The 23,495-nt window shown below is 44.3% G+C and overlaps 1 protein-coding gene across 2 annotated transcripts; it reads left to right on the forward strand.

Annotated features, from left to right (window-relative positions):
• The first annotated feature begins 5,700 nt into the window (after positions 1-5,700).
• HBEGF (heparin binding EGF like growth factor) lies at positions 5,701-22,704 on the forward strand. 2 transcript variants are annotated; one of them, XM_044664544.1, is made up of 6 exons: positions 5,701-6,108; positions 6,787-6,963; positions 10,734-10,911; positions 17,346-17,501; positions 19,191-19,284; positions 21,217-22,704. In XM_044664544.1, exons 1-5 carry the CDS (start codon positions 6,066-6,068, stop codon positions 19,261-19,263), a joined length of 627 nt encoding a protein of 208 aa, XP_044520479.1. In that variant the 5' UTR covers positions 5,701-6,065; the 3' UTR covers positions 19,264-19,284; positions 21,217-22,704. The 2 variants fall into 2 exon arrangements, with proteins under 2 accessions (XP_044520479.1, XP_044520481.1); XM_044664546.1 differs by lacking the exon at positions 19,191-19,284.
• The last annotated feature ends 791 nt before the right edge of the window (positions 22,705-23,495 follow it).

Raw genomic sequence — 23,495 nt, forward strand, 5'->3', positions numbered from 1 at the left:
AGAGAAGGCTACATGAAGGAGGTGGCACCAGACCTCTGTAGGAAAAAAAATATCTTACTAGGTGGTGAAGAGGAGGGTAGGCATTCTAGGCAATGGGGGATAACTTGAGGAAGTGCATAGGAGTTAGTTATTAGAACTTGCCAAGCACCTAATGAGTCAAAGGAGCTGTTGAGGTGGTGACCTTTCCCAGGGAGACCTTGGGAACCAAACCCAGGGCTGGGAATCAAGTCTCTGGAGTTTCTGTCCTGGATCTACCCCATCTGACTCATTGTGTAACCTAGGACAAGTCAATCCTCTAGAAGGCCCAAGCCTCCTAATCTATTTAATAGACATAGAAAGGAATGACTTCCATGCTGGAGCTTTGGTGGTCTGAGAAGTCAGCTGGGCTCAGAGAAGCCATAGACAGGGAAGCTGATTGCCATTTGGGGGGATGAGGAAAGAGGAAGGAAAGAAGGACACAGTAGCAGGTTGCCTTGGGGTGGGGCAGGGTAGCTGTGATGAAAGGCTGGAGTTGCTGAATCCTGCCAGTTCTGATGTGTGGCTGAGAAGGCGGAAAGGACCTCAGCCTGTGAAGGGAGAAGTAAGCTGAGGCAAGACACCCAGGGTGTGAACCGGAATCCAGGTGAAGGTGACTTGGCAATTGGTCAGAAGTGCTTCCTCTCATCCTCCCTTGTAGGGAAGGACCCTGACCTCCAGGTGGCTCTGTGGCTTTGGGATGTGGGACTCAATCAGAGGTGGAGCCAAGGCCAAAAGGAAGGAAAGGGCCCAGCCCTGGCCTGGCAGCATCAAAAGGTTTGAGAGATATTAATGGCTCAGAAACTGCTATTTCAGAGCTGAGGATGGGCCAAAGAAGTGATAACAGGTAGAATCCCTCTCCAAAATCATGGTAAAAGAACACAAAGAACAAGAACTCCAGCTCATACATCCAGGGAAAGCCTGGAGGAATGGGGAAGACAGGAAAAAAAGGAATACTAGCTCAGAAGTGGGGGTTCCAGCCCTAGTCCAGAGGAACTGGGCAACCAAAGGGAAACACTCAGAAACATAACTGAGAATTGAAAATTTTAGGTTTCAGGGCCTTTGGAGTAGAGAGGGGTCAGGAGTCAGAAAGGTTCAGCAAGCATTTATTAGAATGGACTAATGAAGAAAAAACTGAACTGGGAGTCCAGGGTCAGGGGTATTTTGGTAAATGTTTAATAACCAGCTTTGGGGGAGGGGGAAAGGTATTTTTTAACTAACTTTTAAGATTTACCTGGGTTATGTAAAAATAATATATCTTTATAGTTATTAACATTTTCTCTATCACTTTGGTAAGTATAAGACAATCAGTAAAACAATAAGTTGAGTCCTGATTGTAGCATTTGCTGATTCCCCAAGTGTAAATGCTCACATTGAAAATTTAACAATTAGCTCTCTAGAGTTAGTCCAAACTAGCTATAGAATATCCCTGGAAGGAATCTTATATGTTACTTGCAGCTTAGCCACTAACTGGCTCTGTGACCTGGGACAAAAATAAAAACTCGCATTTATATAGACTTTAAGAAGCACTTTGCATATATTGATAATAATAATAAGGTAAAAATTTTATAGCACTTACTATATGCCACGAGCAGTGCTAAGCACTTTACAATTATTATCTCATTTGATCCTCACAGTAACTGTGCGAGGTAGATGCTATTATCAGCTCCATTTTATAAATAAGGAAACAGAGATTGACTTGATAAGGGCTGCACAGCTAGTGAATATCTGAGGTCAAATTTGAACTCGGGTCTTTCTAAATCCAGGCCCAGCACTCTATCCACTGTGCCACCTCACTGCCCTTGAACATAAGTCTTTCTCTATATAAACCCAGAACTTTATCTAAATCCACTGTCCTACCTAGCTGACTCATTTTTATCACAATTGAGTTCAATACAGAGAAAAGCATTCTAGATTTGGAATCGGAAAACCTGAGTTCAAATCCTAGCTTTTTTGCTCACTACCTATGTGACCCTGGGCAAATCATGTAATTTCTTTTTTTTATTTTATTTTTTTAGAAAAACTTTTTTTCCATGGTTCCATGATTCATGTTCTTACTCTCTTCCCCCCTCAACACTCCTTCCCTCCTGTAGCCAGTGCACATTTCCACTGGTTTCTTCATGTGTCATTGATCAAGACCTATTTCCATATTATTTACAGTTGCATTGCTGTGGTCATTTCTAGTCTACATCCCAAATCATGTCCGCATCAACCCATGTATTCAAGCAGTTGTTTTTCTTCTGTGTTTCCACTCCTGTAGAAGTTCACTTCCTGCTTCCACTTCCTACCCTCTGAATGTGGGTAGCGTTCTTTTCCATAAATCCCTCAGAGTTGTCCTGGGTTATTGCATTGCTTCTCCACCTGTAAAATAAAAGGATTGAACAAGATTACTTCCAGCATGTCTTCCATCTCTAAATATACACTCTCTGATGCTTGCAATAACCCTGCAAGACAGATGTACCTATATGAAGAATGAGAAAACTGAGGCAGAATGGTTAAGCAACTTACCCTGATTACACAAGAGCAAAGACTTTTAAAAAGACTCTTAAAGACACCCTAAAACATCTCTTTGGCCATTATGTTAAACTGGAACTGAAATTCTCAGCATTAGAGGCACAGCTTACCCCTATAAATATGGAAATTTTGTTAGCTGGGTAGGGTGACACATTAACTCATGAATAAGGGACGGATGAGTTTCCCACCTGAATCTTTGCTGGAGCCTGTTTAGCTGCTTCTAGGATCCATCTTCCTTATAGCTACCAAACTGATATTCCTAAAGCAAGTCTGATCATATCAGTCTCTTGTTCTGGAGGCTACTGCTGCTCTCCTTCTCCTTCTCCTTCTCCTTCTCCTTCTCCTTCTCCTCCTCCTCCTCCTCCTCCTCCTCCTTCTCCTTCTCCTTCTCCTTCTCCTTCTCCTTCTCCTTCTCCTTCTCCTTCTCCTTCTCCTTCTCCTTCTCCTTCTCCTTCTCCTCCTCCTCCTCCTTCTCCTTCTCCTTCTCCTTCTCCTTCTCCTTCTCCTTCTCCTTCTCCTTCTCCTTCTCCTTCTCCTTCTCCTTCTCCTTCTCCTTCTCCTTCTCCTTCTCCTTCTCCTTCTCCTTCTCCTTCTCCTTCTCCTTCTCCTTCTCCTTCTCCTTCTCCTTCTCCTTCTCCTTCTCCTTCTCCTTCTCCTTCTCCTTCTCCTTCTCCTTCTCCTTCTCCTTCTCCTTCTCCTTCTCCTTCTCCTTCTCCTTCTCCTTCTCCTTCTCCTTCTCCTTCTCCTTCTCCTTCTCCTTCTCCTTCTCCTTCTCCTTCTCCTTCTCCTTCTCCTTCTCCTTCTCCTTCTCCTTCTCCTTCTCCTTCTCCTTCTCCTTCTCCTTCTCCTTCTCCTTCTCCTTCTCCTTCTCCTTCTCCTTCTCCTTCTCCTTCTCCTTCTCCTTCTCCTTCTCCTTCTCCTTCTCCTTCTCCTTCTCCTTCTCCTTCTCCTTCTCCTTCTCCTTCTCCTTCTCCTTCTCCTTCTCCTTCTCCTTCTCCTTCTCCTTCTCCTTCTTCTTCTTCTTCTTCTTCTTCTTCTTCTTCTTCTTCTTCAGAAGGGCATGGATTAAGCAAATGGTCACACAGTTAGGAAGTGTCTGAGGCCAGGTGTAAACCCAAGTCCTCTCTATTCCAGGCCTAATGAATGCTCTATCAGTGGTACTACCTAGCTACTCCAAAGCTTTAATAGCTTCTTACTACTATTAGGATAAATCTGCTAATCAACAAACATCTATTAAGCACTTACTATAGAAATATCTGTTTGGCACTTAATACCCTTTACAAACTGCCTCCAACCTGACTTTCCAGATGGATTTCACATTATTCCCTTGGTGACATTCAGCAAAACTGGTCTGTGCAAAACACATGTCCTATCTCATGTCCATCACCTATCTCTGTGCCTTAGCACAAGCTGTCCCCCCATGCCTGGAATGCCCTCCTTCCCTCTCTCCCTCCCTCCCTCCCTCCATCTCTTGTAACTCCCAACTCTCTTCAATACTCTCTCAAGTGCCATATCCTACCTGAGGCCTTTCCTGAGTCCCCCAGTTGTCAGTGCTCCCTTCCTCACTGTGTATGTATTTGATAGGTATTTTGCATTTTTTGTGTGTGACCATATCAACTGTCCCCAAATAGCACCCTCCTCCCCCAACACACACACACACACACACACACACACACACACACACACACACACACACATACCATACATACTATGCAAACTCCTTGAGGGGAAGGACTGGTTTATTTTAATTTCTTTATTCCCACCATCTGGTATTGTGGTCCACAAATTGTTGTTCAGTTGTGTCCAACTCTTCTGGACTCCATTTTGGGTTTTATTGGCAGAGATACCAGAGTGGTTTGCCACTTCTTTTTCCAGCTCATTTTACAGATGGGGCAACTGAGGCAAAACAGGATTAATCTACCTACCCTGGGTAACACAACTAGTGTCTGAGGCTGGATTTGAATTTAGGAAGATGAATCTTCCTCCCTCCAAGCCTGCACTCAATCCATTTCATTCCTTATCTACCTGTCCCAGGTTCACAAATAGTAGAGGTTTAATCCCTATTGTCAGAGGACCACAAATAGTAAGGACTTAACAATTACTAGTCAAAGGGCAGCTAGGCAGTTCAGTGGATAGAGAGCCAACCCTAAAAGGAGGTCTTGGCTTCAAATTTGATCCCAGATACTTCCTGTGTGATCCTGGGCAAGTCACTTAACCCCAATTTCCTAGCCCTTACAGTTCTTCTGCCTTGGAACCCATACTTAGGAGCAATTCTAGGGCAGAAGGGCTTCAAACAAACACAAAAAGAAAGAAATGTTTGTCAAATTGAATAATATTTGTCAAAATTTCAAAACAGAGTCACTTCCCAGGGATTGACAGTCCCTGGAGAAAAGATTCAGTGTGGAAGGATCTGGACAGCTAGGCCAAGATGAGAAAAAAGGAGAGGGTGGGGCATGGAAAAAGAGTGCTTTGGGAGATTGCTATGCTTTTAAAACTTGCCAACGGCCAGCCCTGTGGAGGGGAGGTTGACTTTCCTTAGCAGAATTTCGGATAGCAAAAAGCCCTGTAAGAAAGTAAGAGAGGAGGGGAATTCGGGGAAGGGAAGACCATGCACTAATCAGCATTGTCTACATGACCTTGAATAAGTCACTTCCTAACTATGGACCTGTTTCCAGTGCTCAGCACAGTGCCTCGAACATAGTAAGTGATTTATAAATGCTTGTTGATTGACTGATGGCTGTGTCCTTATCTGTAAAATGAGACCGGCTCATGGACCAGACGGTCTCGAAGGTCTCTTTCCAGCTCTAACATTCTAAGTCTCTGTCTACGTTTCTAAGTCTAGAGATGGAAAAGGGAGACGAGGAAAGGAAGGAGGCCGGATTCTGCCGCCTGCTGGTCAGCATCTCTGGCCACTCAGGCGACCTCTTCTTTGGCCTGGACCCCAATACGATTCCCCCAGCATTTCTTCCGTGGGGTGGGGGTCGGCGCCAGATTGATTTTTGCACACTCCCCGGCCGCCTGGCTCCCTCCTCCCCTGTATTGAGTTACTCCGGGCAAGGGGCGGGACAGGCGGGAGGGGCGGGGCGGCGAGGACTTAGTTCAAGCTCTGATTCCAGGCAGCTCAGACTGCTGGAAGGAACCAAGTCGGTTTGACATTGCTACTGCTGTTGCTGCTGCTGCTGCTGCCGCCGCCGCCGCCGCCGCCGTTGCTACTGCTGCTGCTGCTACTGTTGCTTCTGCTTCTGCCCCTCATCGAGGCGGGCGGGCCGGCGGGCAGACGGACGCTGGGACACAGAAAGACAGAATCCTCAGACGAACAGACAGACGGCAGCCAGCCAGACTGACAGAAGGAGGGGGGATTGGAGTGAAGGAGGGCGCAGACCCAGCTGCCGCTGCCACCGCTGACAGCAGCCGCTCAGCCCCTGGCCCAGTGGGCGAGCGCCCCTTACTCTACCCCTCCTCCGCCGGAGCCCCGCGCCCCCCTTGGTGCAAAAATCAGTGGATTATTGGCCCCTGGTCTTCTAGCTCTCGGCAATATGAAGCTGCCATCGTTTGTTCTTCAGCTACTTCTGGCTGCAGGTAAGCGAGCTGGGGGGCAGCTTGGGTTGTCCAGGTTATCCGAGATCTTGACCTGGGATAAGGAGAGATGACAGGGGATAGGAGTAGAGGTGGCAAAAGGAGAAGGTATGGGAGCGGCCACAGAGGACACGAATAGAAGCAAGGACATGGAGGGGTCTGCAGGCTGAGGATTAAAGATTTAGAGATGGAAGGGACTCCAGAAGTCATCTAGTTTAACTCCCTTTTTGTTTATGAAGAATTGAAGGCCCAAAGAGATTAAGGGATTTGCTCAAAATGACACAGGTAAGTGTCTAAGGCAAGATTAGAGCCTAGATCCTGGGACTCGATAACCAATGCTTTTCCCACTACACCATCCTCTCACTACACCATCCTGAAAGAGATGCTGGTAGAGCCAGGGGTGCACAGGGAATAGATAGGGCAGTCCTGGTGGATAGTAAATCTAAGTCTGAAGTGACCCCTGTGGTTTCAGGGTACCATGTCTTGTCCTTTCATTCATTCTATCACTGGGACACATGGTCTGGGCATATCCCTTTCCAGGATCTCTGGGCACACCTTCTGGTAGGGATTGGGTACGTGTGTAAGGAGGTTGTGCTTGTCTGAGATGGGGTGGATTCCTCTGAGGTGGATGAGTGACTGCTCTTTCTTTCCTTCCCCTACTTTTCCTTCCCTGGCTTGTAGTGTTCTCTGCTTTGGTGAGTGGAGAGAGCCTAGAGCGAGCCCAGAGCCGGCTATCAGAGAACTGGGGGACAGAGAACCCTGACTTACCCACTGGATCTTCAAATCAGCTACTTCATTCACGGGCTAGCAGAACAGAAGTCCTGGACCTACAGAAAACCGAGCATGACCTTGTTAGAGGTAAGTGTGTCAACTCCAAGCATCCGACCCAGGCAGCTAGCAAAAAGTTAAATGCATCTCAGTGGGAAATTCTGAGTGAATCTGATCTGTGTTAAAATCTGAGCAGTCTAAGGAGAACCCAGGTCCTTACATGGTTCCCTCTCCAATGATTGAGGAGATAATGGGAGGACTAAACATGTTTACCAGTCTTAGGATAGCAGAATAGTAAGTGCTTATAGATGTCCTGAATGTCCTGCTTCATGGAAGATTTCTAAGAGCTGCCCTGTACAGTCCATAGGAGTGAGAGGGCATCTTGAAACTTCCTGGGCCTGTCTCTTTCTTATTCTTATATTTGAATCAGTCCAATTACAACCTCATTTTGTGATGGAGGAGAGCTGAATTAGTCAGTTTACTTGGAGACTGGACAGGTCAATGATTTTTCCTTTCTGATCAGACTTAGTCATTTGTTTAGGTTGTCTTCAAGCTGTTTTTCTAATCTGTAGGCATGATGATGAATTCTAGGCAGGACAATTGAACTTCAGATGGGGAAGTCAGGACCCTAGATGAAATAGAAGGTGAGCATCAGCATTTTCAGTAAGTTCCCTAAGGGCAAGAACATTGTGATTTTCCATTTTTGTAACTCCAGACCAACATGGTCCCTTGCCTATAGCAGACCATTGATAACTCTGTGTTGAATTGAATGGCCCCAGGACGAAAGGGCAAAAGCAGTTTAAAAATATCTACTGCGTGTCTAGGAATCTTTCTTGTGGCTGCTGTGGTCCCTGGACACCTTGGTGTACCATTATGTTCATCCTGACCATGTGGTCCAGAGTTTCAAATTAAAATCAACTCTCCAGGCCAGGGCTGATATTTAGACAACCCTGATCTGCTCCCCCAGAGTACCCACAATCTGAGACCCTATCTTCTGGGATGAGGGTTAGGTCTAGCAGGGCTCAGTTCCCTTAACTTGTGGTCTATGAACTTGTTTTTAAAAAATACTTGGCAACCATATCAATATAACTGATTCCTTTGGAATCTGTTATATTTTATTTTATGCATTTGAAAACATAGGTTTCACTAGATTGCTAAAGGGGCTCATGACACAAAAAAGGTTTAAAACCTCTGCCCCAGAAGGCCATTTTTGCTGGCTAGTCCCTGGTGCAGAGTCCAGGAGCTAGGGCATTAGGCTGCCCCCTCCTTCACAAATACAGTTCTCTTAGGTGGAGCAGTGCAGGATTCCTGGGGAAAGGGGGGTGTGGGGTGTGGCTTGTCGTAATCACTTCATAATCTGTTTGGATAGAAAAATAGTAACCTGGAGTATAACAGCAACCAGAAGGCTTGGCAGACCAGCAGCCAATGGCTTCCTCCCCTCTACCCCTCGATGCTGATTTGCTTAAAAATTTTTTCCCCATCTCTTGGATAAACCGAGTCAAGCTGCAGTATCCTGACCTATGGATGCTCCCAACCTTCCTCTAGAATTTTGTTCCCTCACCCCCTGCCACAGTGGGAGGTGGGGCTCTCTTGGTGTAGCCCCCACTAGGGTAGGGCTTGGACTGTGACTCATTCTTTCTCCACCCACACAGGCTGCTCCTCATACCTCCATAGGCTTGAGTCACCGTTTGTCTCTCCCCAGGGGCAGGGACTCTGTCACCTTGTCACTTTCTCCCTCCTTGCTTGAGTTTTCTTTGGCCTGCTTTTTCCCACACTGATGGCCATTTTTATTCCCTTTGCAGGAACTGCCCCTCTGTTTCCCCTGGGTCCTAGATCAGGAATTCTTAACCTGGGGTCTGTGTACCTATTTTTAAACATCTATATTCTTGGTGGCCAAATTTCAAAATTTTTCTTTGTAATCTTATGTATTTTATTTTATGCATGTAAACATTCTGAGAAAGAGTTCATCGGCTTCACCAGACCTCCCAAGGGGTCTATGACACAAAAAAGGTTAAGAATTCTTGCTCCAGAGGGAAGCAGAGACTAGGAGACAGGGGAAATATAGGACCTCAGTTTTGGTACTAGCTGTGGTTTCTTCCTTCTGCTGCTACTACCACCCATCTCCATTTCTCTAGCTCTAGATTTTGGTCTTTGTGCTGGGACTCCTCTTTTCTGGAAACCCTGTGATCTTTGCCCTCCCCATCCTAAGCTTTTCAATGACAAGAATCGGTGGGATTGATTCTTCCACTTAACATATGTATGGCAGATGTGTACGGTGGGAGACGCATGGAGCAGATCACTCTTTCCAGACCCTGGGATTGGGTGAAGGATGTAGGTCAGACTCCTGCACTAATCAGTGAGTGGGGAGTGCCTTGCCAGCCCCAGCTGGAAGCATGGAACAAGGCTGATTTTTCTCATTGCTCCTTTTGCTGCTGTTCCAACCTTAAAAACACCCCCAGCCTCTTCTGGTCATTTCCTTCATTTTCCATCCCTCTGCCCTTTGTATATATTTTTCCTCCTAGGCCTACGAGTGTTATAAATAGGAGCATTTAAGGAGGAATGAGAATGAACCTTTGAGGCTTGCTAATGAACTAGAGAGGGAATCGGAAAGGAAGAAAAGAGATGGAGAAGAGCAAATATAGGGTATCCCTAAAGCCTTTGTGTATTTTCAAGCCATTACAGCTTAAAACTGTACTAAGACTTTTGGGACACCCTACATTTTGCTCAAGGCTAGAAAAGCAAAATCCTGATCAAGACAGCCAGTCTACTGACTTTGACCACAATGCTGAAGTTCCTTCTTTGCTTCTTAGCACCAATAACAAGCCGGTGCCCTTCAACGAGGAGCATGTTCCTTTGAGAACTGATTATTGTTGGAGGCTGAACAGTTCGAAGACAGTGGCCATTTATTTTTAAAAAGCTCCTTATTCTCTTCCTCAAATGCCCTCCCAGGAAAAGGCAGCTTCCTTTTCTGACGCTCTTCCCCTGGAAGTAGGTCATCGTGTTCGCTTCGGGAAATGAGGCTAATATAGGACAAAATAGAATCAATTGCAATTCTGAGTTCCCCAAGGATGGGGGTGGGGGTAGAACATGGTTGGCAGAATTGCCCAATCTGTTGTACTCACCGGATGGAAGCTTGCATGTTTGAAGTGTGTGATCCCCTAGTAAGGGCTTATGAAATGCCTTGCTTCTGTCTCCCTGTCTCTATGTCCCTTTTAGTTTTTAAAAAATTAATCAATCTACTTATTCCACCTTCCCCTCCCCTCCCATACCACAGAAGGTATCATCTGGCAAACTATATAGATTACGTCTTACATATTTCCATTTCCTAGTTCATTCTCTGGAGGTGATCATTCACAAGTTATTCTTCAAATATTAAATCTGTAGCAGTATATAATGTTCCCTTGGTTCTACTCATTTCACGCTTTACTCATCTCATGTAGTTCTAAGTTTTAAAAAATTTTAATCTGCTTCTCATTTTGTATGACACAGTAGTGTTCCATCACAATCATATATCACAATTTGTCCAGCCATTCTTCAATTGATGGACATTCCCTCAGTTTCCAGTTTTTTGCCACCACAAAGAAAGCTGCTATAAATATTTTGGAAAATATAGGTTCTTTTCATTTTCCCCTGATCTCCTTGAGAAATAGATTCAGTAATTCCCTCTTTAGTTTTGCAAAAACAAAAAAACAAAAAAAGAAAAACCTCAGATCAATTTTTCTGACATCTTGGAGAGTAACCATGAACTAAGGGTCCACAAACCTAGGTGGGAGAAGTCATTTCTTTCAGATGTATCTTAATACCATTTCTTCTGGAAAGTCAGACACCTGACAGGGACCCCATTTCTTTTGTTCTTCTAGTTGCATTCTCTACCAAACCACAAGCTCTGGTCACTCCAAGCAAGGAAGAAAATGGGAAGAAGAGAAGAAAAGGCAAGGGAATGGGACGGAAGAGAGACCCCTGTTTGAGGAAGTACAAAGACTTTTGCATCCATGGAGCATGCAGATATGTGAAAGAACTCCGAAAGCCATCCTGCCAGTAAGTGTTAACCCCTGACACTCTGGGGAAACTTGTCACCTATGCCCCTTCCCAGTGCTGTTCCTCGAATTCACAGTTTCTCACAGAACGGAAATGGGGAGGAGGGGAGTATTTTTAGTCAGCAGAAGGGCCTCCTATTTGGATGCAATTTCCTGGACCGCAGGCTTCTGTGACGTCCTGGCATCCTTTTGGATGCTTCATACTTCCCCAGAAATTAATTTATCTGGCTTAAGAAACTGGTGTTGGAAGCCTGGCTCTCTTTTCCCCTCCTCCCCCTTCACCACTACCAGAATAGAAAAGAGTTACGGGGTCTTCCCTCCAGAAGGGATCGATGAAAGTGCTGCCCCAACTCACTTTCTGGCCTTCATAGCCTGCATGTATGTATCTTTGTGAGGACATGTGAGTCAGGACTATGTATGGGCCAAAGTATACTTGGGTACTGAGAACTAGGCTTCAAAACCTGGCCTTGCCACTTGCCTTGTGTGACCTTGGGCAAACTGTTTTACTTCTCTGTTTCCTCTGTTTCCTCACCTGTACATAAAGGAGTTGGATTAGATAACCACACAAGCCCTTTCCAGATCTAAATCAATGATCCCAGGTGACTGGACACTGCAGAGATGAGTACAGCCCTCTCCTTCAAACTGAGGATGGGAGTTTAAGGAAAAGAAAGAACTTGGTGGGGCTACTGGAAAGGCAAGGAAACATTTGCCTTTGGGAATATTTGAGTTAAGAAAGTATTTCCTGTGTGCAGAATTAATAGGAAATATAAATGAATCCTAAGGGTGCCTCACCCTCAGTCATGCAACATTTGAGTTCTCCCTTGTGGAAGCCTCAAGGAGCTATCTGGGATTTGGGCTCAGAGATGGAATGTGGGGGCTGAGTGAAGCCCAGCACAGAGAGGGATCATACCACTATCTTCCTGGGGAAATAATGTCTCCTGTGTTCCAGGGGCGAGCACAAAGAGTCAGGGAAAAGCAATGGAAGAAGCCTCATTTCATGAAAGACTTTAAAATAAGGCCAGGAGAAGGCATTTGGGAGGGATCTGCCAGCTAACTCCACAGAGGGTATTCAGCTGATTCAATAAGTCTCATTTATCTCTAATTGCTACAATTCAATTTGCTTTTTAAGGCTACCACATTTCCCATGCCTTGTAGCTAGGAAGACAAATCCTAAGTCTCTACCTTTCTTTTTTAGTTTGTAGGTCCTTAGTTGTACATGTGAATACCTTTCCTTTAAATGCCTTCTAGGTCTCCACTAGCAGTCAGGGGGTTGTAGGATTCAGGAATAGCCAGGGAATATGTATTTTCTTACCTAATTTAAATCTAAAATTTAAATCAGCCAGGGGGAGAGACAGTAGCAGTAAGGGCACAAGAATTGGCTTCCAGCCAGGAATTTGGCCATGCCTCTCCCCAAGCTAAACTGGTCCGATGCTTTGGCCTGCTGGATGTCAGGCCCTCCGCTCTGCTGCTAGAGACTTGGGCCCACTCCCTTTCCTCCCATTCCCAGCACAATCCCAAGCTGGTCACTGCAAGTAACCTGCAGCATTAGATGAGAAGAGTCTAACATTTCCTAGTCTCCATTGTGGTCTTTGTTCTCCACTATCTCCTCTTCTAATCTCAGTGTGTTCTCTCTCACGTTCCTCCACCCATCTTTCCAGAGACTGGCAAGATTTGGAGAAGAGAAGGGGCAAAATTTGAGGGACTGAGACAGAAACTTTATTCCCTGCCCAAGGGAACTTGCTTTTCCCTCTAGCTCCTTTTTCTGATTTACTGGGCATATGTGGGAACCTGGGGGCTGTGGTGGAGAGGAGATGGGTATCCAAGAACATATGGCTGGCTGCTCCTTGGGCCCTTAGAAGCCCTCTGTCCCCTGGCTGGCGTGGCTGCTGGGGAGGGTAGGTCTAGGCTGATGTGGGAAGCATGTGGATAGCTGGCATCCTCACCCTATCCACAGAGCCGCCAGTGACAGGAAATGCCTACTATGTCAGAGTCCTGAGGTTGGCCCTAGACTTCTGCCTTTAAGGGGCAATGAGGGGTGGGGGGTGGGGTAACAGTTCCCAAGAATCCAGAGTTGACCCCAGACACATAGAAATTAGTAGCAAAGACTTTTTCATCCACATAGCCAGAGGGCATTTGTGACCCTAGCTAGGATTGTGAGGAATCCTAATTGTCCTCAAAGAGATAGGTTCTAGTTTTTTCTGGGGCGATCTTTTAACACAATTGTCATGTAGGTACTAGTATCACAGAAGGTGTCTGACTGACTCTGGGGTTTTGCTTGACTCCCTCTATGGCTTGACCTGGCTTTGCTGGTCTCTTTCTCCCACTTTCCCAGTCATGGTCATACCTGACAGGGCCTGGGTTTATGCCCTGACAGAGGGTGGAAGATGCACCTCTGATGCCCTGAGTAGCTCTTGCCTCTACTGTAAGATGAGCTCTGAAAATGGGACACAGCACAGGAGGAATGTGCAGAGTTTGAGTGGCTGGCTCAGGGCAGGACACTTGATCCCGCCCCCAGATGCTTAGAATGGACCCACATGTTTGGAGATATGCTCATCTCCCTCCAATGTGTGAGCCAGGAGTCGGGTGGGGAGGTGTCTGAAAAGGAGGGGGAGTGGGTATATTAGGGTGTTTACATTATTATCCTTTTGACTCAGGATGGGGGCAGAGAGGGATTATGTAACTGAATCTCATGGCTCTGATGCAGATTTTTATTTCTATCATCTGAGTAAGCTACCTGAGAGGGTTAGGTGAAGGACTTAGAAGTCTAGAGAGCTCATTTTCGTCTCACAGGAAAAGGGGAAGAGGGCAATAATAGGAAGACAGAATCAGACTCCCCACAGGATACAAGGGGTCATGTACCCAAGACCAGGGAGCAACCTGAATTGCTCATACTTTTTCTGGGAGAATAAATCCTTGAAATTCTGCCCAGTGTCTCCCGTGATCAGACATAGTACCAGACTACTTTGTGGAGGTTGGCAAGAGGGCACCAGAAAGGGAATAGGGAGAAAATGTATGCCCTGCTTATCCCACCCTCTCATTGACCCCCATTCCACAAACACGTGCAGGCCAGATGTGTGATACCTTGTTGTCCCTTTCCCCAGGAAATGCCAGTCTGAAAACCCAGTAGTTGGGTAGTTTCTGATGCTTGGGTTGTCAGTCCTTCAGACATCCAAGAGTTCTCATCCGGGAAATGGAGAGACCCCTGACTGTGTGATATCAAGCTATGTCACTAGCTGGTCTTGGAGGTGGAAATCAGGCTCTCTTACAGCAGCTTCAGAAGGGATGTGTGCAATGAGCTGTCTTCTTGTTTCTCATGCCAACCTGGAGAAATCCCTGCGCAGAAGGGAGGAATCTCCCATCTCTGCAGCCTGAATGAGAAACAGACTTCTTCCCAGAGAGCAGTTGTCAGCAAGTGTTGTCGGAACCCTCTCTAGATCTAGAAAATCAGCCAGCACAGGAAAGAAAGCCTGCCACAATCCTTGTAACTCTTCCTACTAGGGCTGTCTAGCAGCCCAAGCTCTGCATGCTGATTTCTGTTCCCTGTCCAAGCTCCAACCTGATATATTCAGGCAATGGGGAAAGGTGGGATTGAACACAAAGGAATATACTTTTGTATAGTGCCTGTGCTTTGCCAGGCATTCTACGAATATTCTCTCCTTTGATTGGAATTGGGATTTGATTGGAGTTAGAGTTACCTCTTGCTTTCTGGGGAGGGTGGTGAGGGAAGAAGATCTAACATGAGCTCTGTGCCTTTTGTCTTGTTTTCAGTCCAGGTAAACTAATCGATATTTCTCATTTCTGTGTGATCAGGCCAGGGAAGAGAAATGTCTGTTGGTCTGTTTGTTTTGTTCTGTGAGACTCTTTGGCCACAAGAGATGATCTGATGCTTAAAACCAGCAGGGCCCTCTGTTTCCTTATGTCCAGAGGCCAAGTCTTTATCTAGGCCTTTGTCTTGGCTCAGGTCTATACTAAGGGGAAACTGGGAGAACTCAAACAAAACTGCTTCTGGCAAAGTAATAAACCTATTAATAGTCTGGGGAGTTGTGGAGGAGGAGCAAGGGGGAATGGAAGTTGAAAATACAAATGAGCTAAGGAGAGGGTTGAGTTTATTTCTGGGTGAGGGTATAGAGGGGCCTGATACAGGAGAGACAGGTGGGGTTCAGATAAATCAGGAAAGGTAATTACACCCTACAGGATGACAATAACCAAAGGGCTGTTGTATAAAAGAGGGAATAAATTAGTTCTCTTCTCAGGGCCCAAACCAAAAGAGAAGTAATGAGCAGAAGTTGCAGGGGGAGAGGGGGTGCAGATTTAGGGAATTTCCGAAAGCTCGAGCAATCTGTATATAAGAACGAACTGTCTCAGGGAGTAGTGAGTACCCAAGAACAGGAGGTCTTCATGCCAAAGATGGGTGACTATTGGTCAGGGGCTTTGTTGAGGTAATTTCCAATTCAGGTATAGAATGAACCTGTGAAACCATTTGCAACTCTGAGATTCCCCTCCTTGAAGGATATGAGCTCAATCACTTCAGAATTCATCATATAATAAGCAAAAATCTCCTAGGTCTCCAGAGCTGCCCCACAAAACAGCCCCTAAGACCTCAGGCCCTGTTGGGTACTACCAATATCTTGGAGGGAAAGAAGTTATTAAAGCCAGGTGGAGCCATAGAGGGGATAAGTCACTCCCAGACACCTGCCACAACATTCTCTCCTTCATTATTTACATGATAATTGCAGTTAAGAGGATCACAAACAGAAATCGGACTGAGTCCCAGAAAAATCCAGAACCCATTTCTCTCTGGGCAGCTTAATTGCCCAGCTAGGAATCCTTACAATCCTGGCTGGGCCAGGGCTATGGATTCTAGAGAGCTGCTTTCTCCACCCTCCATTGCCCCTTGAAGGCAAAAATCTAGGGCCAACCTCAAGACTCTGACATAGTAGGCATTTCCTGTCACTGGTAGCTCTGTGGATAGGGTGAGGATGCCAGCTATCCACATGCTTCCCACATCAACCTAGACACACCCTCCTAGGAAGCTACACTAGCCAGGGGACAGAGGACTTCTAAGGGCCCAAGGAGCAGCCAGACATGTGTTCTTGGACTTTAATCTCCCACAAACCTAGGGATTTCTGTCCTCACACCACCATCTTTTTTTAAAATTTTAATTTTAAAATATTTTCCCATGTTTCCATGATTCATTTTCTTGCCCTTCCTCTTCCTTCCCCACTCCCAGAGCCAACAAGCAATTCTACTGGGTTGTACGAATGTTATTACTTGACACCTATTTCCATATTATTAATTTTTGCTATAAAGTGATTTTTTAAAGCCTAAACCCTAAATCATGTACCCATATATACACTCACACTACCATCTGCCCAGTAAATTGAAACCAGGAAAAGCCAACAGACCCTGGGAAAAAGTACAAAGCCTCTTATCTTTGTGTCTTCTCTTCTCCAAATCCTACTTGGCTCTGAAGGAGCCAAAAAGGGAAAAATGGAGGATAAGCCTTGATAAGAATGGGGGAATGAGGATGGGAATCAAATCCACACTGGAGATCTGGAAGCACCAAATACTTCTGAATGCAGGAGCAGAAGTCTTGTTTATATGACCATAGAATTTAGAGCCGAAAGGGCCCTTTATAGTAGCATAACTACCTCATTTTCCAGATGAGGTATAGTAATTTGTCCAAGGTCACACAAATAATAAATTGTAATTGCAATGGGATTCAAACACAGATCTTCTGAATTTAAAGCTTGAAATGAAGGCACATGTATTAGAAGGAATCCTGGCTTTAGAGCCAGAATCCTTTAGTTCAACTCCCACCTCTGACACTTAGGACATTGGGTAAGATAACTCTTTCATCTATAAACTAGATGACCTCTGAGGTCTCTTCTAGTTGGAAGAGGGCAGCTAGGTGGTGCAATGGATGGAACTGAGGGCCTGTGGTTGAGGAAACCCGAGTCCAAATGTGACCTCAGATACTTCCTAGTTGTGCCACCCCACCCACCCACCCGCAACCCCCGGCAGGTTATCTGTCTCAGTTTCATCAACTGTAAAATGGGAATAACAATAGCACCTGCCTTGTAGGATTGCTGTGAAGATCCCATGAGATAATATTTATAAAGTACTTGGCCCAGTGCCTGGCACGTAGTAGGTACTATATAAATGCTTATTCCCTTCTCTCTTTCTCCTCTTCTGGCTCTGTAATCCTATCTAAACTAAAAACCAGTTTGGGCTAGATGAAAATGTAATGGCCCTGCTATACATGTATTCTTGAAATGCTGGTGAAAATCCTGAAGTTCGGGCACATTTGGCCCTTGGTCTCTATAGTCCAACTCTCCCCCCATCCTGTGGGCACCAAAAAGGAGAGAGAACCAAACCCAAACAATTGGACCTAGTCCCTAACCATACCAAGTTGTTGTTCTCTTCCTCCGCCAGCTGCCAAACAGGATATCATGGAGAGCGGTGCCATGGACTGACTCTTCCCGTGGAAAACCCCTTATATGGCTATGACCACACAACAATTTTGGCAGTGGTGGCGGTAGTGCTCTCTTCAGTCTGTCTCCTTATCATTGCTGGGCTGCTCATGTTCAGGTAAGAAGTCTTAGCTATGTTCTACTTGTGGTTATAAATAAAATCAAAGAATTTGAGTTTAAAGGAACCCTAGATGGCTCTCAATGACCATCTAGTCAAAGTCACAAACCCAAAAGAATCCCACCACCACCATCACAGCATACCTGAAGAATGGTCATCTAGCCTTTCTGCAGCTAGGTGGTACAGTAGATAGAGCCCTGGGCTGGGGGTCAGGAAGACTTGAGTTCAAATATGGCTTCAGATACTTACTACCTATGTGACCCTGAACAAATCACTTAACCTATCTGCCTCAGTTTCCTCATCTGTAAAATGGGGATAAAAATAACAGCTATCTTCCAGAGCTCTTGTGGGGATTGAATGAGATAATATTTGTAAAAGGTATGATGCCACATTATAGATGCCATTTAAATGCTTGTTCCCTCTCTTCCCTCCCTGTTTGAAGACTTCTAGTGAAAAGGAGGGCATTGCTTCCAGAGACAGCCTATTTTAGTTTGGAGAGCTTAATTTCCCCTTTTTGAAACTTCTGCTCATTGCTCTTTGCTCTGCCCTTTGGACCAAACTAAACAGTCTAGGTCCCCTTCTGCAGTCAGAGGTGACTGTCGTATTCTCCTCGAGTCTTCTCTTCTCCAGGTTAAACATTATTTATAGTCTGTCTAAACTTTAGACTCTAAAAGGATGGAAAGCTGTGGAGAGCCATTGGTGGGGTTTTAGGAATTGAATCATTGAGGGTACTTCTACTAAGTCGTCTCTGGCTTCTACCATGAACATCTGCAAGGGTAGCCTGGAGTGCTGCTGAAGGGATGAGAGGGGATAGAAATCCTATCTGATCTGAGCCCTCTGCCTCCCATTGCAGATAAGCTAGGCCACCCCCCACCCCCCACGCTTATTGCTCTGTTGCCTTTATAAGTCAAAAGTCCTAACCTCTTCTCCCCTGGGGAGAGATAAACTCAGTTACTGGCATACAATTCAAAACCTACCAGCTTAGAACCTTTGCCTCTCCTCCAGAGAATTTCCTCTATTTTTATGTGCCCTATCAAACCACTTATAACGTAATTTCCTTGCAAATTCCACCCACTGTTCTCTCTATCTCATCTTCACCCCCCAATTTAAAATAAACCCCTTCTTTTCTGTCTTAGTAATAACCTTAAGATAGAAGGGCAAGGGCCAGGAAAATAGAGTTAAGTGACTTGCCCAGGGTCACACAGCCAGGAAGTATCTTAAGTCAGAATTGAACTCAGGTCCTCCTGACTCCAGGTGTGGCTCTATCCCCTGTGTCATCTAGCTGCCCCTTCTCTCCAAGTTTTGACCCTGTTTTGGTGATATCAGAATTGTTGCTGAATAGTCAGGGCATGGGCTAGCAGAGTTTAACCTGATCTCATAACCCCCTCCTAGCCAAAGTCACCTTCCATCAAAGGCAGTCGAACCTTTGCCAGGAGGGTCTTTGAATAACTTGTAAATATTTGTGCTTTTCTGAGAGGCAGAGAGTCTAGTACCTTGAAGATGTACTTGGTGCAGCTTCTAGCCGAAATTATATCTTTTCTCTGGACTTCAGTTTCTCCTTCTCTCCATGGAAATGAAAACAATAGAAAGAAATCTAAAAAATAAGTAGGCCCGGGCCTTTTTCTCTTCCTAGAGATGGATGATTGGTCTTTGGGTTTACTGCTCACGAAGTTTGTTTTTCTTCTTTAGGTACCATAAGAGAGGAGTTTATGATGTAGAAAGTGAAGAGAAAGTTAAGCTGGGGACTCCTGGTGCCCATTGATGGAAATCCTGAGTGTTTACGGTAATAATCCTAGCATCTGTCCTAGGGGCAGGGTTAGACCCACTCAGTGATCTAGCTGTTTTTCTGATTTTTAAGACAACTGCTGGGTCTCCGATTTTCTTTTCTTTTCTTTTTAAACCCTTACCTTCCATCCTGGAATCAATACTGTGTATTGGCTCCAAGGCAGAAGAGTGGTAAGGGTAGGCAATGAGGGTTAAGTGACTTGCCCAGGGTCACACAGCTGGGAAGTGTAGGCTCTGATTTTCTGAGTTGTTCTAGGACAGAGTTTCTTAACCTTTTTTTTTTTTTTTTTTTTTAAATGTCTTGGACCTCTTCAGCGGTCTGGTGAACCCTTTCTCAGAATCATGTTTTCTTTAAAAATGTCATGCTTGAAAGAAATGCTGTCTCAGGGCTTAGTTAAAATAAAGCTGTAGTTGATTTCCCATCCCTGAAGTCTACTAATGAACACTTGCAGACCCCAGGTTAGGGATTCCTGCTTTAGGAGATTTCAGATCCGGATGTTTGTCTCATCTATCTGTTAGCTGGCAGAAATGGTGTTTCTTCTTCTTTTCTAAATTATATTTTAATTCCCAATTACATATAGTCAACATTTGTTTTATGACGTTTTTCAATCAAGTTATACATGTGCTATCTTATAATCCACATTTCCAATTCAGAATGATCTTCCTTCTCTAACTTAAGCTTCTTCATTTACTCCTGGAAAATGCTCCCAACTTCAGTTTAAGTCTTTCTAATTCTTGTCCTTTGGCTCCTGTTCCATTTTTTTTCCCCTGACATCTGTCTCCCCTACTTCTTTCCCATCCCCCTCTGCAATCTGTTTCAACTCTAGCTGGAATTTCCCCTTCGGAGGTAAATTCTAAAGTAGCAGAGTTGCTCTACAGAAATAGGTCACAGACTTAGAACTGGAAGGGAGAGACTTTAGAGCCCCCCCCCCCAGGCCAACCCCTTCATTTTATAGAGAAACTGAGGCATGGAGAGAGGTTAAGTGATTTGCCTAAGGTCACACAAGTAGATATGGATTAAGAGGTAAGTCCTTTATTAAGAACTATGTCCCAAATGGCAGAGTTGAAATTCAAACCCAAGTCTTCTGAATCCAAAGTGGGGGTTCTTTCTAGTGTGTCACAGTCCTCTTCCTAGTCATTCACATTTGAATGGCATTTTGTAGATCCAGAGGACTTTTAGAAACTTCCTATTTCATTTTTTTTTTTATTATTCAGTTGTTTTTCAGTCATGTTCTAACTCATTGTGACTCCATTTGGGATTTCCTTGGCTAAGATACTAGAGTTTTCAATTTTATTCAGCAGCTTATTTTACAGATGAGGAAACTGAGGCAGGCAGGATTAAGTGACTTGCCCAGAGTTACATAGCAATTAAGTGCCTGAGGTCAAATTTGAACTCAAGTCTTCCTGACTTCAGGGCTGGCACTCTATCCACTGTGCCACCTAGATGCCCATATCTCATTTTACCTTCACAGGCATCTATGAGATCGTTAGGACAAATATTATTTCCATTTTTATAGGTTAGGAAACTGAAGCTTATAAAGGGTACAAGATTTGCCTAAGGTCATGTAGCTAGTAAATGGCAAAGCTGTGATTTGAGCACTAGTCAGGCTCTTTCTGTCAAATAATATTACTTCCCAGGATAGAACTGCTTGATCAGTGCTGAAGGGTAGGTTCTTTGGAGTTGTTTAGGATAAAATAGAGAGATGCAACAGTAGGAATACTATGACTCATGGACCTCAGCTTTCTTTTTTATTTCAACATTTGAAAACCTATTTCTTCTTTCACTCTCACTAGTAGAAATTTTGGTGTAGCTGTCTCCTAACCCACAACAAAAATGAAATGTCAACAACAAATACCCCGCACCCCCAACAGATTATAACATTGAACTCAAGAAACATTAGAAAATTAATCCTTTTTTGTTGGGCTTCAGGTATCAGCTGGGATGTGCTACCTCCTGAGAAGACACAGACACATAGCTGTAAACTTTGGCGACTGGAGGCATTTCCCAAACATCCATGAAGATGAAGAGACCTTCGTCCCAAGCTGATGTCTCAACCAGGCCTCTACAACAATTTCGTCAAAATGCCAGAGCCTCCAAGTGCCAAGCAGATTATGTCAAAGGGAATCTGGAAAGGAAAAAGGCTAAAAGAAAGAGACAATGATGTCCTTTCCCCCCTTCCCCCAATAGAAGTTTGTTTATGCATTTATCTTTTGGATTTAAAATGCCAGTAAAATTCCATATGCTCTAAAAGTCTTTGACTGAAGAAGAAGGAAAGATTTGTGGGCTTTAGAATGAAGGAAAACAGGAAAAAAAAAAGAAGCACTAAAAAGCCAAGCACTACAGTAGTCACGGAGAAATCTGCTTTTTGGACTCTCCAACTGTATGTTTGATGAGCTAACTGTGAAAGACTGCAAGCCCCAGAACATTGAACTTTGGGACTTTACCTACATAGAAAAATAATTTAACAGATCTTTTTGTTTGTAAAAAAGAAAAAAAAAGCTTTTTAAATTATGTATTTATTTTATTCTATATATGTTAATTTATTTAGTTTTTAACAATCTAACAATAATATTTCAAGTGCCTAGACTGTTACTTCAGCAGCAATTTCATACCCTACCATCTGGGTGACAAGAAAACCTCCTATATCCTCGCTTGTTCTTAGACAGCCGTATAACTCGTCTGTGATAATAATGTATTATTGTCTGTGACCATTTCTGATGATATTGCATGGGCAGTATGCCGCAGAGGGGACAGAATTCTGCACAGTCAGAATCTATATATCTCGGGGCTCTAAAAAATGCTCGATCCACTCTGTGAGTTGGATAGCGGTTTTGCCTACTGCTTTTTCTATTGCTGTTTGTTTCGAATACCAGGTGTGCTGATGTTGCAATGTAACAGACTTCAGCCTTGCCACTTGTTTTCTCTCTCTGAAATCTCCCCAAGGCGCAGGCTCACGGGCTGGCTTGGTTAGCACTCCTGTGCCACGAAGAGAGTGGGAAATCACTTTCTGTGTCAATACATTTCTATTATTCCAACAATTCATCTGGTGCTACTCCATATATCGAGAGGTGAGGTCCTACAGACTAGGTGCTGAATGGGTTAACAAAACGAAGAGGCTAGGAAAGAATTAGACAGCCACAAATTGGTGTGGAAGACAAACAGAAAAGTCAGAGTCTATAGGTCTCTGTTGTCTGAAGCAGATGTATTGTGAGTGAGAAGGAAGGGTGGATTTCTTTGTAAGCCTACCCCACCCATCAAAATTCCAGAACAAAGAGAACAAAAAATAACAAAAAAAAATTCTGCCGTTGTTAACTCCAGGATAGTTTCTAGCAACTCTACTGAACTGTTACATTCTATTCTTCCAAATCTGGTTCGTATTTACACTCTACAACCCAAATAAAAATAACCTTTACTTGACAGCATTGTGTTCTGTTTGTTTAACTGAGGGGCTAGAGTTGAAGAAGACTTCCTGCCCCACACCATCAGGGAAGGAGTATGTGCAGCGCTCTGCACAGTAGAGGGTAGGTCCTGTCCTGAAACTAAGTACCTTTTAGTCAGGAAAATACTACATGGGGGAAACAAACAAACAAACAAACAAAAACAACAAGACAAAACTGGGGAACAATATAATATTATAAAGAACACTGGCTCTGGCATCAGAGGACCTGGGTTCAAATTTTAGCTTTTCAGTTTATTGTGATATTATTCAAGTCACTTAATCTCTCTGGCCTGGGTTTCCTCATCTGTAAAGTGAGGACTAGATTGGACTAGATCTCAAAAGTCCCTTCTAGTTCTAGGCCTATGATCCAAATATAATATATAGTCAGTTCAGCTCAGTGTGGTAGAGTGGAATGAGCCCTGATTTTGGAGTCAGAAGCCCTGGGTTTCCACTCATTAGATGGCCTTGGATACCTCACTTAACCTCTATGGGACGAGGTATCCTTGTCTGTAAAATGAAGTGGCTGGACTAAATGACCATAAAGTTCTCTTCTAGCTCTAAAGCTAGATTTGTCTGACATGCTCTTTAAATACTGTAGAAAGTCAGAGAAGCTAAGCTCGAAGTAGGGGAGGCTTGATGAAGGTGAGAAGTCTTTTTTTTTTCATATTCAAAATATATTTTTATTTATTTTTTAATTTGGGAAACTTTATTTAATTAATTAATTTGGAATAGTTCCCCATGGTTACAAGATCCATGTTCTTTCCTTCTC

Source organism: Gracilinanus agilis, chromosome 2, assembly GCF_016433145.1.
Source record: "Gracilinanus agilis isolate LMUSP501 chromosome 2, AgileGrace, whole genome shotgun sequence".
Lineage (NCBI taxonomy): Eukaryota > Metazoa > Chordata > Mammalia > Didelphimorphia > Didelphidae > Gracilinanus > Gracilinanus agilis.

Bases quoted from the DNA above. Each gene is read 5' to 3' on its own strand.
- HBEGF (XM_044664544.1), top strand. From the start codon at position 6,066: ATGAAGCTGCCATCGTTTGTTCTTCAGCTACTTCTGGCTGCAG. The intron at 6,964-10,733 runs GTAAGTGTGTCA...TTGTTCTTCTAG, and splicing joins CGAGCATGACCTTGTTAGAG to TTGCATTCTCTACCAAACCA. The intron at 10,912-17,345 runs GTAAGTGTTAAC...TTCCTCCGCCAG, and splicing joins CTCCGAAAGCCATCCTGCCA to CTGCCAAACAGGATATCATG.